The 12,637-nt window shown below is 54.2% G+C and overlaps 3 protein-coding genes across 3 annotated transcripts; 1 reads left to right on the plus strand and 2 right to left on the minus strand.

Annotated features, from left to right (window-relative positions):
• Nucleotides 1-2,187: 2,187 nt before the first annotated feature.
• Nucleotides 2,188-2,436, minus strand: CPAR01_10898 (uncharacterized protein; the record flags this gene model as incomplete). Its single annotated transcript, XM_060495158.1, has 1 exon — nucleotides 2,188-2,436. One exon carries the CDS (start codon nucleotides 2,434-2,436, stop codon nucleotides 2,188-2,190), a length of 249 nt encoding a protein of 82 aa, XP_060345506.1.
• A 3,591-nt stretch (nucleotides 2,437-6,027) lies between these two features.
• On the plus strand, nucleotides 6,028-6,834 carry CPAR01_10899 (riboflavin biosynthesis protein RibD domain-containing protein; the record flags this gene model as incomplete). Its single annotated transcript, XM_060495159.1, has 1 exon — nucleotides 6,028-6,834. The coding sequence occupies one exon, from the start codon at nucleotides 6,028-6,030 to the stop codon at nucleotides 6,832-6,834; it is 807 nt and encodes a 268-aa protein (XP_060345507.1).
• A 380-nt stretch (nucleotides 6,835-7,214) lies between these two features.
• CPAR01_10900 (NCS1 nucleoside transporter) lies at nucleotides 7,215-8,939 on the minus strand (the record flags this gene model as incomplete). Its single annotated transcript, XM_060495160.1, has 4 exons — nucleotides 7,215-7,911; nucleotides 7,960-8,361; nucleotides 8,423-8,590; nucleotides 8,653-8,939. The coding sequence occupies 4 exons, from the start codon at nucleotides 8,937-8,939 to the stop codon at nucleotides 7,215-7,217; spliced, it is 1,554 nt and encodes a 517-aa protein (XP_060345508.1).
• Nucleotides 8,940-12,637: the final 3,698 nt, after the last annotated feature.

Genomic DNA, 12,637 nt, shown 5'->3' on the forward strand with positions numbered 1-12,637 from the left:
AGAGATCAATCGGACCAGCGTTCGGTCGCGCAGAGCACCATCATAGACAGATTTATCTCATGGAAGTTTTTGGTACCAGCAGTACTTACAGTCGGTACGTATTCCCAAGTGGCCGGGCGAAGGAACGTCCCGCCCATTGCCTGCCGGCATGCAGGAGCACAAAAACTGGGTTCCTGGGCATCTGGTGTGCCTCGTCTCCCCCTCCCTTCTGCACCCCCCACCATGAACACCGATTTGCTGCAACTCAAACTGAACAAACCCCTTCAGGTATTGGCCAGATCTCAGGATGTCACCAGAAGAGCGAAACACTAGTGCAATGCCTTCTGAGAATGGGTCGATGTAAGCTTTGGCCAACATTCGCCTTTGCGCTACAGGGCGGCCTTAGTGGGAAATATCAGGTTAAAGCAGGCCCAATTTCTCGCACAACGGTCGAGTTGATGACCGCAATTTGGTCCGGGCTGGCTAATTCCCATTTCCCGTTTGGGGCACCCGTTGTGCTGCAAGATCAGTCGGTCGATATCCGAGCCAGGGTCCCGTGTTCGATTTCCAACACAACTCTGCCTCTGAAGACGTGAGATGTCTTGAAATCGCGGACGAAAGGGCCATCTACGGCCATGTCCGGCACCTACGGATTGGACCGTCACTCCCGTATGTTCCGGGAGTTTTGCTCGTGACCCGATGTGGCGGAGAGGGGGCAGGGCAGACGCAAGATTCCATGGCGAGCCGCGAATGGGGCAATGTACTTGAAATGTATCCGTACTGAAAACCTGAATGTACGGATATAGAGTGAAGGAGCTGAAAGCGCCCGGTTGACAGGTGCCATATCCCTGACAAAGGAAAGGCCACGACTGGACTCTATGTGGCGCGTAAAGATAAACCATCCACTCGCGGCGGGCAATCACTAGCCCCAGATGGTAGTTAGATTGGGATTCGGCAGTGAGTGATCGTCGGATCTTTGCGCACTGTATCCGCAGTACGAATAGGCCAAGAGCAACATCGTGTGGTACAGTAGTCGTGGAACTACTTATTGCGCTTTCACCATCGCCGGCGGCTCCAAGCAGAGTGAGACACGGGATAAGCCCGTCAGCTTCTTCGGACTGATAATTGGCCGAGCTTCCGAAGCATGCCTTTTCAGCTATTATATTCGGATGTGGATGAGTTGTCTCGGTACCAAAAGTGCGTTGCATGCGTGGGGAGCTTGATGCAAGGGCCGTCCAACCCTCACGGTCCACGAATAGGTAGTCTGTGACGACGGAATACCCAAGGACAATGTCCCTCTGCGCTAGGCACGCTCTTAAGAGAGGCCCCTGCCGATCGCCTATGGCACAAGCCGCTGTCAGGCTGGCCTAGGCCCAGAGGCTCGTGTGGCGTTGAGTCCCTGTACCTGCCCCCCCCCCCTATTTGACTTCATATCGGTCGCTTCAGTTGTAGTTTTTTGTCTGTTTGTAGTAAAGCTCGCTTGCTCGTATTCTGTGTGGTCATCAGTTTGCGTTGTTAGCACTGAGCAAGTTTCTCCTTGAAGGCGCCGAGCTATCTAAGTGCGCCCGCTGCAACGATGTCGTCGATCACCGATAACCCTTGGACAAGCCTGCTGCCCTTTTTGAATTTTTTTGTGCTTTGGGCGTGAGGTCCGACTTGATAACAGAACGCAAAGCAAGACATCCTGCAATAATGGCGTGACTTCTCGGGTGAGCTCATCTTGTCATGGGGGGTTCGTTCACGGCCCGTTCGACGACATGGGCAATGATCGAGCGTGATCGAAGATTGCATGGGCAAGTAAACTTTCTGAGGATATCTGCCCCAGAAACCAATACCGCTGCGAAGGCTCCCCGCATCCGAAGAAAGTAGGTATGGAAGGAGTCTGGTGGTGTGTGAGGTAGTGGTTCTTGTAACGCTATTCTGTGCACGAGAGGGTGCTTAAAAAAGCCCAGTTCGGAGCGCCTAGGCACTTTTCGGGAACCGGGATGTTGCCCCAAGAGACAGAGACAGGCGGGATGAAATGCTCCAAGTCGTAGACGGAGTTACGACCGAGCCAATGGAGACAAACGGGATGAGAGCGGGAGGATGGGATGGACGTAGAAGGTATTGCAGTCTGTCTGGTGATGTGTGTGACGAAGGGGAAGCTAAGGCGGTCGAGGTTAAGGCCGAGAGTCTAACAAGCAAAGCGATGGCTGCTAACCTTGTGGCCTAAACAGTGGCCAAACTCCATGCGGCGTAGTCGCGTAAAGTGGCTTCGGGAGACTCCAGACTTTCCTCGCGTGTGTTGCGTTGCAACCGCCCGAGAGGACCTCTAACTCCGGCCGGTGCTAGGTTGGACAACAGGTAGATGCAGTTGGCGGAGGGTACGTAGGGTAGTGTAGTGTCTCGGTCGTCAAGCGTGAGTGTAACTGCAACTGCGATTGCGATTGCAACTACCAGTGCAACTACATGCTGCATGCTGAAGCCCACTTGCCCACTTGATGCCGTGTGATAGGTGGTTGACTTCAGGATAACCTCCACAAGCTGGGTATTGGAGGAAGCGAGTATCCCATAGAGATGCGAAGCGCAAAGGCAGCCAGGGAGTCCCAGGGAAACGTCCGGCCCAAGTGGCCCGAAATGGCGTGTCGGCGGCTGCAGGTGATGGCCTGGGTGTTGCGAGCTCTGCCCGAGTTGGGAGTATCCGGCAGCAGACCAAACCAGAAACTCGGAAAGGCTAAAAAGTGAGGCATCTCGACCGACATGGCTGGATGCCAAAGCAGGTAGGGATATTCCGGAGTATCGTCAGTGAAGAGAGTCCAGAGCCCTGAAGGCTACACAGGCAAGCGCACAGAGATGTACATAGAGATGATGCCTGTCAGTCTAGGGGCGGAATTTTGGCGAATCTTGATTTCGTAAAAGCCTATGCTGTGAGGAAAGACCCATGACCTTGGGCCATGACGCCTTGGCTTGGCACGGCGGTTGCGAAGAGAGAAAACAGAGGGTTCGGAGCCGTGGTCAGTGCTCGATGGTGCCGTGTATGCGGAATTGCCTGCCCGCAACTTGCAGACTGCAAGTCGACCTCGCATACCCCCCCCCCCCACTGTAACGCCGAAGTTTAGAGTTCATGGTCGGGAGGGGCAGCCCTGAGCGGTGTAAGTGGAGGGGAGGCCGGGCCAGGGATGGGATTGAGGCCGTGGGAAAGGCAAAGACGACTTCAGCCGCCCGCCCGCTATATCGGAGGGGGGTGATGGACGACACATGTGGCGGAAAAGTGCCGCCTCGGAAACCGTTGTCTAGCGTACTTATTGGTGGTTTTCTCGTCATAGCTTCGTAATTCCGTACGACTCGAGGGGGAAATGAGATGGTGGTAATATCCGCAGATGAGAGATATGTTGGGGAACTAGAGGCTAGGCGCCTGTCTAGTGTAAGTGAGTGGTCCTTCTTTTCCTTTTCTCCTTCTCTCTCTCTCTCTTTCGCTTTTTGGCTCTTGGTCATTCAGATTCGTGGGTGTATTCGTATGTACAAGTATAGATGGGTACCCGCCGTGCCGGCAGAGTGGGTGGTGTGCTGGTTGGAAGTTGGGTCCAAGGACACGTTGCGCGCGCGCGCGCCGTCACAGCCTCACGGCCATGTGCGTGTTGTTTCCAAGGCTTGGATGATTGAAGTCTCCATGGGCTTGGCGGACCAGACCTGACTCTGCCTTGCGGTGGCCCTGTCGAGCTGGAGACTGGAATTTCGTTGTGGTATAACGTATATGGTCCGTACGGTGTGGGAGTACCTGTGTTTGGATCGTCCCAATACTGTGCAACTTGTAAGTCAGGGTCCCAAAGAGGCGGGGCTAATAAGGCAAGGTAAGGTATGGTACCGTGTAAGTACGAAGGACGCAGTATCTTACTATGCAGTGAGGAATCATGGGCTCCAAGTTGGTCGGTGGTCCTTGAAGAGGATCCATTCCAAGTGTCCACCTCCCGAGGAAAACGCACGTTGTAGTGGGGCTGTCGGCTATTCTGAGGTCCACCAGATTGGATACCGATGGGCGATGAGGGATGCGCGACTTGCGATTTGGTGACCTGGAAGGGCAAGGAACGAAAAGACGTTGGCACCTTGCGTTGCACGTCGGGGCGCGTTGCGGCTTGGGCTCTTGGGCTTTGGGTGCGAGGCGGCAAACGACCACTCTACTGTGTAGTACCCCGTACCGTGTCTAGGGGTTTGAGGTGTTCGCCGTGTTAAGGTCGGGTAGGTGAGTGTTGGGTGTTGGGTGTTGTTGGCTTGGGGCGCAACGTTGGAGATTGGAGAATTCGGAGAAAGAGAGGTTGTGTCTGTGTCGTCGCCAGGGCAGGCAGGTGCAAGATCCAATCATCCATCGTGACTGCCTCCTGTCTTTTACACACGCACACACACGCACACACACTCCAGTCTCCAGCAATCCAGGGCAGCACACTCCACCACCAGCACTTGCATCTTGCCCTTCCACCATTTCCCATGTCATCCAGCCCACCTCATCTTCAACCCGCACCCGCTTCACGAATCATCCAGGTCCAAGTCAACACCAACCCACATTATCAAAACTTCAGCTCCAAGTCCTTCACCTGCTTTGGATCTGCATTTGCACCTGCACCTGCACTTGCATAGTGGCACCGCATCTGCATCCTGCAATTGACATTGGCAATTGGCACTTCTGGTCCTCACCAACATTGCACTTGCAGCTGATTGATTGATTACCACAGTACCTTAGTTCCTCCCTTGTCTTCCCACCTTCCCGTCAACTTCACGCAACTTTGCCCGCACCCTCCGCTGCATGTCCCACACGAATAGCACTTGCATCGTCCAGCCCAAGTCCAACCCGTCTGGCTTTTTTTCTTCTCCCCTCTACCACGAAAATCACAACCAGACAAGTCATCCACCCACCCACTCCATCCTCTGACACAGAAACTGCTAGCTCACCTGAGTCAACTCATAAATCTCCTTCCGACGACGTGTTACTTGCACTGGTCGGAACAGACGCATCAACATCTCGCCTAAACCATTCTCCCGGCGTGTCGGCCTTTCTCTGTCATCCAGCTTGTTCGTGTCGTTGACAATCGATACCACATCGCGCCTGTCGTAGCCCTTGACTCAACCCGAGTGGTGGCAGTAGCAAGGACCATCTCTGCGGACAACTCTCCGCCGCACCTAGTCTGTAGGGAAACGAAAGCCTTCGAATCAGATCACCAGGGCATCCACACCTTGCCGATCTCTCCTCAAGAGTCCAAAAGTACAAAACATCTCCAATCCTGTTTGGTTCGCCTCAGGACGGTACGAATACAGCCATAACTGTGTCGGGTACTCGCACTTGGTCACGGTACATCGACACAACTGTTGCCATCTTAGGCTCTCAGCCCCCCGCAACTCTGGTCATCAACCGCGCGTCTGCTCTCCTCTACCATAGCATCCTTGGCCATCACACCTCACTCAAGGTTTACCAAGGTGACAATCGTTGTCCGAGACGACAACGACCTCGATTGCCTCTTGCGGTCCTGCGACTGCTGACTTCAACAACGGCCCAGCCGTCCAAGTTGCTTGGAGTTCCTCCCGGCAGGCATCTGTAACCTTTTATCGTCCCAATAAATGTAATACGTGCCCTTTTAAGGTTAGGCTTTATCACTCAAGCCTTCTGGAGGCCATTGGGTTTCGGGTCCTTGCTCAACTTCATCCCTACTACTTCCAGCCATCAGTCAACTGACTGGTGAGCCTGCTTCGCCGACCATCTACCTTAGTCAACGAGCCAGTATCGCCGCTGTGCAAAGATCCTAATTCTTGGCAAGGAAAGCATAGCCAGCGATACTGCTTCTCAGACCGCCCTTTCGATAGGCAGTCTACCTTGATCGCCGTTGGCAGTCTGAACAGGGACAACAGTCTAGGCTTCGAGACGACTAGGGGGCACCTAGCCAGTACTGCGATAGCCATAGCATCACCTCGTGCGCTACGCAGGGAGTTGTTACTTGCGTAAACCCGTATCCGTACGTGCAACCCTCTTGGTTCTCGGAGCAATTCGCCCTTCTGCCCACGGAAAAGGCCACTTCAACGACAATGGCGGAAACTCTGCAGATCCCGGGCCCAGACGTGGCCTGGTTGGCTCCTCGTCTACCGTCAGAATCTGCCATCCAGTCAGCGAGATCCCAGGGCCGTCCGTTTGTTACTCTGACATTTGCAACATCACTGGATTCTTCCCTTTCCCTCGCCCCTGGTGTGCGTACGCGCCTTTCGGGTTCCGAGTCCAAGGCTATGACACACCATCTTCGTCGTCACCATGCCGCCATTCTCGTTGGCGTTGGGACTGTCCTCGCCGATGACCCAGGCTTGAACTGCCGCATCCACGGTGCAAATCTCGACGCCCAGCCACGCCCCATTGTCTTGGATCCTCGTGGCCGATGGGACTTCACCGAACGCAGCAAAGTTTTCGAAGTCGCCCGCGCCAACAACGGCTTGGCACCATTTGTGCTAGTTGGCCCGTCTGCCGTCAATCCGGAAAGAAAGGCAATCCTGGAAGCCCATGGCGGTAAATTCGTCGTCCTCGAACCTCAGACGACCGAATCGCGATTCGATTGGCCTTCCATTCTCTCTGCTCTTCACGCCGAAGGTCTGGAAAGCGTCATGATCGAAGGCGGCGGGCATGTGATCAACTCGCTTCTTGACCCTGCTTACCATCGCCTCGTTGATAGAGTCATCGTAACTATTGCGCCCACTTGGCTTGGACGCGGCGGTGTTGTTGTGTCTCCCGACCGAGTCCAGAATACCGAGGGCATGCCTGTGCCAGCCGCCAGGCTCACAGATGTTGCTTGGCACCAGTTTGGTGAAGACATAGTTCTCTCCGGTCAACCAACTCTAGACACCTAGGTAATTGTTCCCCTTTCGACTGAGTGGCACGGCCAATGGAAGTGGCCATCAGCTCATACTAGCCAGGCTCCCGATCAAATCTGGTGATGCAAGCGGCAAGCCTCAGAGGCCGACATGGAGGACTATAACTGGCCGATCACCATTGAAGGTTTAAGCAAGAAGCCGCCGCCGCGACGCACCCGCCGTATTGCCTAAGAAACTGTGCCATTGTTGGTCAACTGTCGAAACTGCCCTATTCCGTCGGGACCCTGCAGATATCAACATGCCCCTGCTTTCCCCCCACTGGGGCGCTTAACGAAAAATACGGTCTATCATACCTCGCTTGCCTGGGTATATCCCCCCTTTTCTTCTTTACTCTGCCGCTCGAACATCTGGCCGCCCTAGACGTGTCCTCGCTTCCTGATTTCCAGCCATCTCAAGGGTGCATAGGAAATTGCCGTCAGAACAAACGCGGACTCGAAGCCTATATCTCCGGTCACTCTCGCGATCGGACCAGTGTACCAGGCCTGATCCATCCCTGGTATGATGAGCCCGAAGCTCAGCAGGCTCGCTCCAAGAGCAGCGAGTCCGGAAGGCAATATTCGGGCAACGTTCCACGCTGCAGGGTCGTACGAGCTGTAGTTCATTCGACGGAACAACACCAGTTCTTCAATAATGACAGCGTCGAAGCAGCCGGCCCAGTAACCGATCAAGCCCAAGAAGTTCTCGAGAGAATCGGCCCACGACTCAGCAGCGCGAATTGCCATGGGAATCATGATTCCGAGCGCAACGACGACAAAGACAATGCGAGGGACCTTTGTGAAGACCGGGAGCATCTGCTGCATACAGAGAGCAACGGAGTACATGGACGTCGCGATGTTGCCGATCACGCTCAGTGCGAGGACAACCAGTACGAATTTGCCAAAGCCGCCAGCAGGAGCCAACATAGCTGCCATGACGCCGCCAATGCCATACGTGTCCCATCCCAACTTCCATTCGGGGACATTGTTGAGAGCACCTCCAATCGCCGCTCCTAAGATAAGCAGCGGGACCGAGGGTGTCAAGATCCCGAGGTATATGTAGGAAAAGATCCTGAACCTGATTATTGTCAGCAGTGTAGCTAACCTGGAAATAGGCATTGCTCACTTGGTTGTCTTGTTGGGGTTGTGGTACGCAGTGAAGTCCGATGCAGTACCGCCAAAGGTTATGAAGTAACCGGCCATCAGACCTCCGTAGTTGAGTATCTGAGCTGCTGTTGGAGGCGACGTCTCGGCCTGTTTCCACAGATGTTTCCCACCGCAACCTACGGCTATGACAATTGCAACGAGGTTCGGAAGCCATTGCCAGCGTTCCCACATATGGAGCGCGCGATACCCAATGAACGAAGCTGCAAAGCTTACAAGGCAGGCGATGACGATCCCGATCTTGACATCAATGTGGCCCGGGTTAACGGCCGCGAGAGTTTGGCCGCCAACAATCGAAGACGAGAGAGAGAATCCGGTCACAGTCGCGGCGTTTAGAAGGAGAGGAATGCCCACAAGATAGTATCTGAACCATCCGAATCGTCAGTTTGCGCGACAAGTTATTCTTCACAGAGATATCGACTTACCCAAACGAATACCTAGCTTGGACAAGCTGCCTGAGTCCGGTATGCGAGCCAGCGATGCCCATGAATGCTGGAGGCACACAGGTCAACAAAGCGAAGAAGACGATGACCAGTGAGGCATCCCTCAAACTCAGTCCGAGCTGAGCTGTGGCTAAGGCGCCGGTTGGGATCCTAACGCCGGTATCAGCAAAACAAAAGTCTCCAGCCTCCTTGGGATTGTTGAAAGCACTTACGGCAATAAGCAAAGCAGACTTGTGAAGAAAACGGTGAAGAGATTGCTGTAGTTGGTATTGGTCCGCTCATTGAGAGGTACTGGTTGGATCCCGTTTTCCTCAACGCCAGCATCTAATAGCCGCTGATACCACTTGGGATTTCTTTTCGTCTCCGTCCGGTCTTGATCGCCATCTTGGACGGTCAGCAAATGGGTGATGCCGCCATGACCTTTCGAGACAGGAGGCTGACTCTCCATATCGTACGTGTCAACCTGATCCTTCAGCGTGATCGAGGTTCGGGATGACATGGTAGCGGTTCTTGAATGCGGGATTAAGGGGACGTATGGGTGGCTGTCACCTGCACTGATCCTTTTGCGGTATCCCTGGCGAAGTGAGCACCAAATTTGGACCTTTGCGGAAGCTGGCCAACCACTCCTGGAAGTTACGCCCAGAAGCACGCAGCCTTGGGAATCGATTGGGGAGCAAGTCGAGATTGGGCAGCCTTAACCGACTGAGGGCACTTTGTCGAAGCGGGGGAGCTCCCGAAAACCCGACTTTTTGGTTCTTGGAGAATAAATCGTCTTTCTCCACGAGCTTCCGGTCCTCGGTGGATGAAGAAGAAAGCCTTTATCGTCTCGAAAAATAAAAAGGCAGGACCGACGCCGCGGCCAGAGTAGTGAATGCCCCCTCGCAACAAACACGTAGAGGGAAGGAGGTCGGGAGCCTCTTGCCGCAATGTTGGAAAGAGTCTGTATATTCGGTGTATTCGGCCCGGGCTGAGGCGGACCCAGGCGGTCGTGCCTGTTTCCACAGGTATTGTAATGGGGTTCGATTGACAACTGTAGGCAAAGCAGGACCAGATGGGCGACAACCATCCGAAAAGACTTGTTGCAGGAGTCGAAGAGTACAGTTGACGCAAATGAATCGACGACGAGCGGACAGACATTGGCCCTTGGATTTGTCTCCTGGCCTCGGGGGTGATGCACAGTTTGTGCAATATGGAAGGCAGTACGGAGTACAGCAAGCAACAGCAACAGTGTCAGCGGCTCTGGCAGGCGATGATGGCCCAGATTGGCGACAATATTTAACGTTGGGATTACGAATCGCCCGTATGCAAGCTCTCGCCCTCCGAAACGGCTCGAGTCATCGTTATGCTTACGAACGGTCGAAGGTCATTCCTTGATATGACGATCCCAACCCCCCCACAGCAGCAGCACCAGCAGCAGCTACAGTTCGAAAGCACCGTTTCGCTCCAAAGGTTAAAGGAAGCGGACGGAAGAGTCAACCGGGACAAGGGGGGGGGGCGGCATGGGGGGAAAAGATGGGAGCGAGCATGGATGAGGGGTGGAGTTGCAGAGAACGAGCGAGGGTTGTGAAGGGAACTGGACTGCAACTCCCAGCGGATTGTTCCCAAGAGCCAAGACAACGGGTATCATTACTCCACGAGCTGCTATACTTTCATTTCCACAACTACACAAATTTTATTTGCAATCCATCTCTCTCCCAAGGCTTCTTTCGGGGTTTCCACGCCAGTCTTACCACCGCTACGGTACCCATCCCGAGTTAATCCCAAGTGGGGGGTTGCTTCGTCAAGCGCGAAACAGATGGGGAAAGAAAGCAGCTTTTTTAGTGAGGGGCAACTTGCAAGAGTGTGTCAAAACGTCACTGTGGGAGTCTGGCCGGTGCCGGAAGGATTTTTGGGGAAGAGGCCGAAGGGGAGGGACGAAAGGGCTGAAGCCCAAAGTCCAAGTGCAGAGGGGACGGACGGGAGCGAACAAGCAAAAAGGAAGCAAAAAAAATGGCCAAGCTCTGAATTGGGTTTTGCTTGCGTGGGAATTATGATTGAGTTGCTTTCTAAAGCACCTCACAGAATCCCCGTCACCTCCTGCCCCCCGTCCGTCCACTCCATTCCTCATCTACCTGGTCCAAGCTGCCTTACCTCGTCCTCACATTCAAAGACCTTGCCAGCTTGCCTACCTACCTCAAGGTAACTTGAGCTGCCTTAGCTGCCCAAGATGGTGGTAACCTGACTCTGCAACTCAAGGCTCCCTTCTCAAGCTCCTCCTCACATGAGCTCACATGAGGTGTGTGTTGGAGTAAGCGAATAATCCAATGCAAGCCTCGTCGATTTGGGGTACGGGGTAGCCTACCTATATCGAGGAAAGGAAAGCAAGGCACTACCTACCTAATTACCCACAGACAGCCTCCCAAGTTCACGACGAAAGAAGGGTAATTAGGTTCCCGCCTATGTTAGTGTCAGCCTGGCGGTCGATCAACAAGTCCGCAAACGCCGCCGTTCTTCACTTGTTAGGGTTGTTTTTTCCTAGTGCCTGACCTTCAGCCCGTCTCATCCCACCGCCGCCGCTGCTTTAGGTGATACGGCGTAGAGTTCGCACCATCAAGCGCACCGTCAAACGCACCGTGGCACATTGGCACATTCCTAACTGCCTTACCGTAGTAGCCCCAAGTCGTCGGGTTCCTTCGTCTGGACTTGGCGGCATTCTGGAATTCTTCTCCCGCCGGTTTTGGCCGTGCTGTTGCAATGGAGCCCGATCGGTGTCTCCTTCCTTGTGCTCTCACTTATTCATTGTCGGTTTGGAATCCGCTTGTCGGACTGTCTCACGGTCTTGCCGCACGTGCCTGCAACGCCCGACGGCACTTCTTATCAGCTCGACGGACTGCCCGGGCCAAGCAAAGCTGCCTGTATAGGTGTAGCATTTACCAAAACTCTGACAGCTCAAGACCCTGTCACCTAGTATATCTCCCTCGGAACGAGATACACTTGCCGGGCTGACCAGCCTCTAGTCCTTGCAGGCTAGGACTCGGGTCGAGCGGACAGCTTCGGTGACCGTCAGGCCAAGCCCAGTAAAGAAATTTCCGTCTTTTGCGGTCAGGTATTATTAGTCGCGCTGCTTCGCGCATCAAGTGATTGAGAAGTCTGCGACGGCGTGCTGAGCTTGTACGGCTATGACTTCCTCCGGGCCGTCACGATAGCCATTACGCAGAAGTCGCGTCTTCACTATCCTTGGCCGACGTCAAATGTGTGCAAGCAAGCTATCAGCTGCATCTGCGTCCCGTTTAGGCAAAGGAAACGAACCCCGAGTTCCCGTAATGGTGGGCGGATGGTCAATAGCGTCGCGCCTGGACTTCAGCCCCCAAGGGAGGATCGGGGGGCTTGATCCCAGTCCATCGCGTGGCTCATGACTTGCGATGATTCCTTTGATACGGCGGATTTGGCGTAATTCCAGATCTAAGTCGTTGCATCGCGGCTGGCGATCCAGATCTTTCCATGCAGGAAGAGCCTTTCCTTCCCGCTCTTTTCCACTTCCGCGAGTCGTGACCCTGTCGATAGGGCATCTCGAAAACCCTCACAATAGTATCGCAGCAGCCAGTGCTGAGTGGCAGCTTCATGCGGTGCGAGCCTGAAGGTTTGGTGCGTTTCGACTATTGAGACACTGCTAGCACAGGACATTGTGTAGTCTGCCCGCTGCCTGCCACGTTTTCGACGCGGACATCGGGTCATTGACTTACTGCGTGATGCCTCGTGGGATCTCTCCTTCCTACCGTCACAAAGATTCTACTCTTTGCCACGTTTTTCTCCCTGCCGTCAGGGTTTGGATGGAGGGTGACATGGCTTATGCAGTGGTTTGACACGGGACGAATAACGTCGCTCAAAACGCTTGTGTACATGACTCTCCAAGCGCTCGTTATCCTCTTCACCGTAACGTCGAGTGACGGTTCGCACAAGATGAAAACTCATCCCCGTCATGCGTTCTCATGGAGAAGTTGGATACGTTGAATTGGGGCCAAGAGATATTTCTTTCTTGGTGGTGGGCAAAGCTCCAATCAGACTCGTCTCGGGGCGGATCCGGACCCTCGTTGAGAGGAGCCCTGACGCAGGCTTGATATGACTGCAGCCCGTCCTTCTGAAGTTGATAAGATCGACAGAAGAAAATGGCAAAACCCTTACGTCTAGGAGAAGTTCCGGATGACAAAATCCCATTTT

The sequence above is a fragment of the Colletotrichum paranaense genome (genome assembly GCF_030867605.1).
Source record: "Colletotrichum paranaense strain IMI 384185 chromosome Unknown Scaffold_9.1, whole genome shotgun sequence".
NCBI classification, from domain to species: Eukaryota; Fungi; Ascomycota; class Sordariomycetes; order Glomerellales; family Glomerellaceae; genus Colletotrichum; species Colletotrichum paranaense.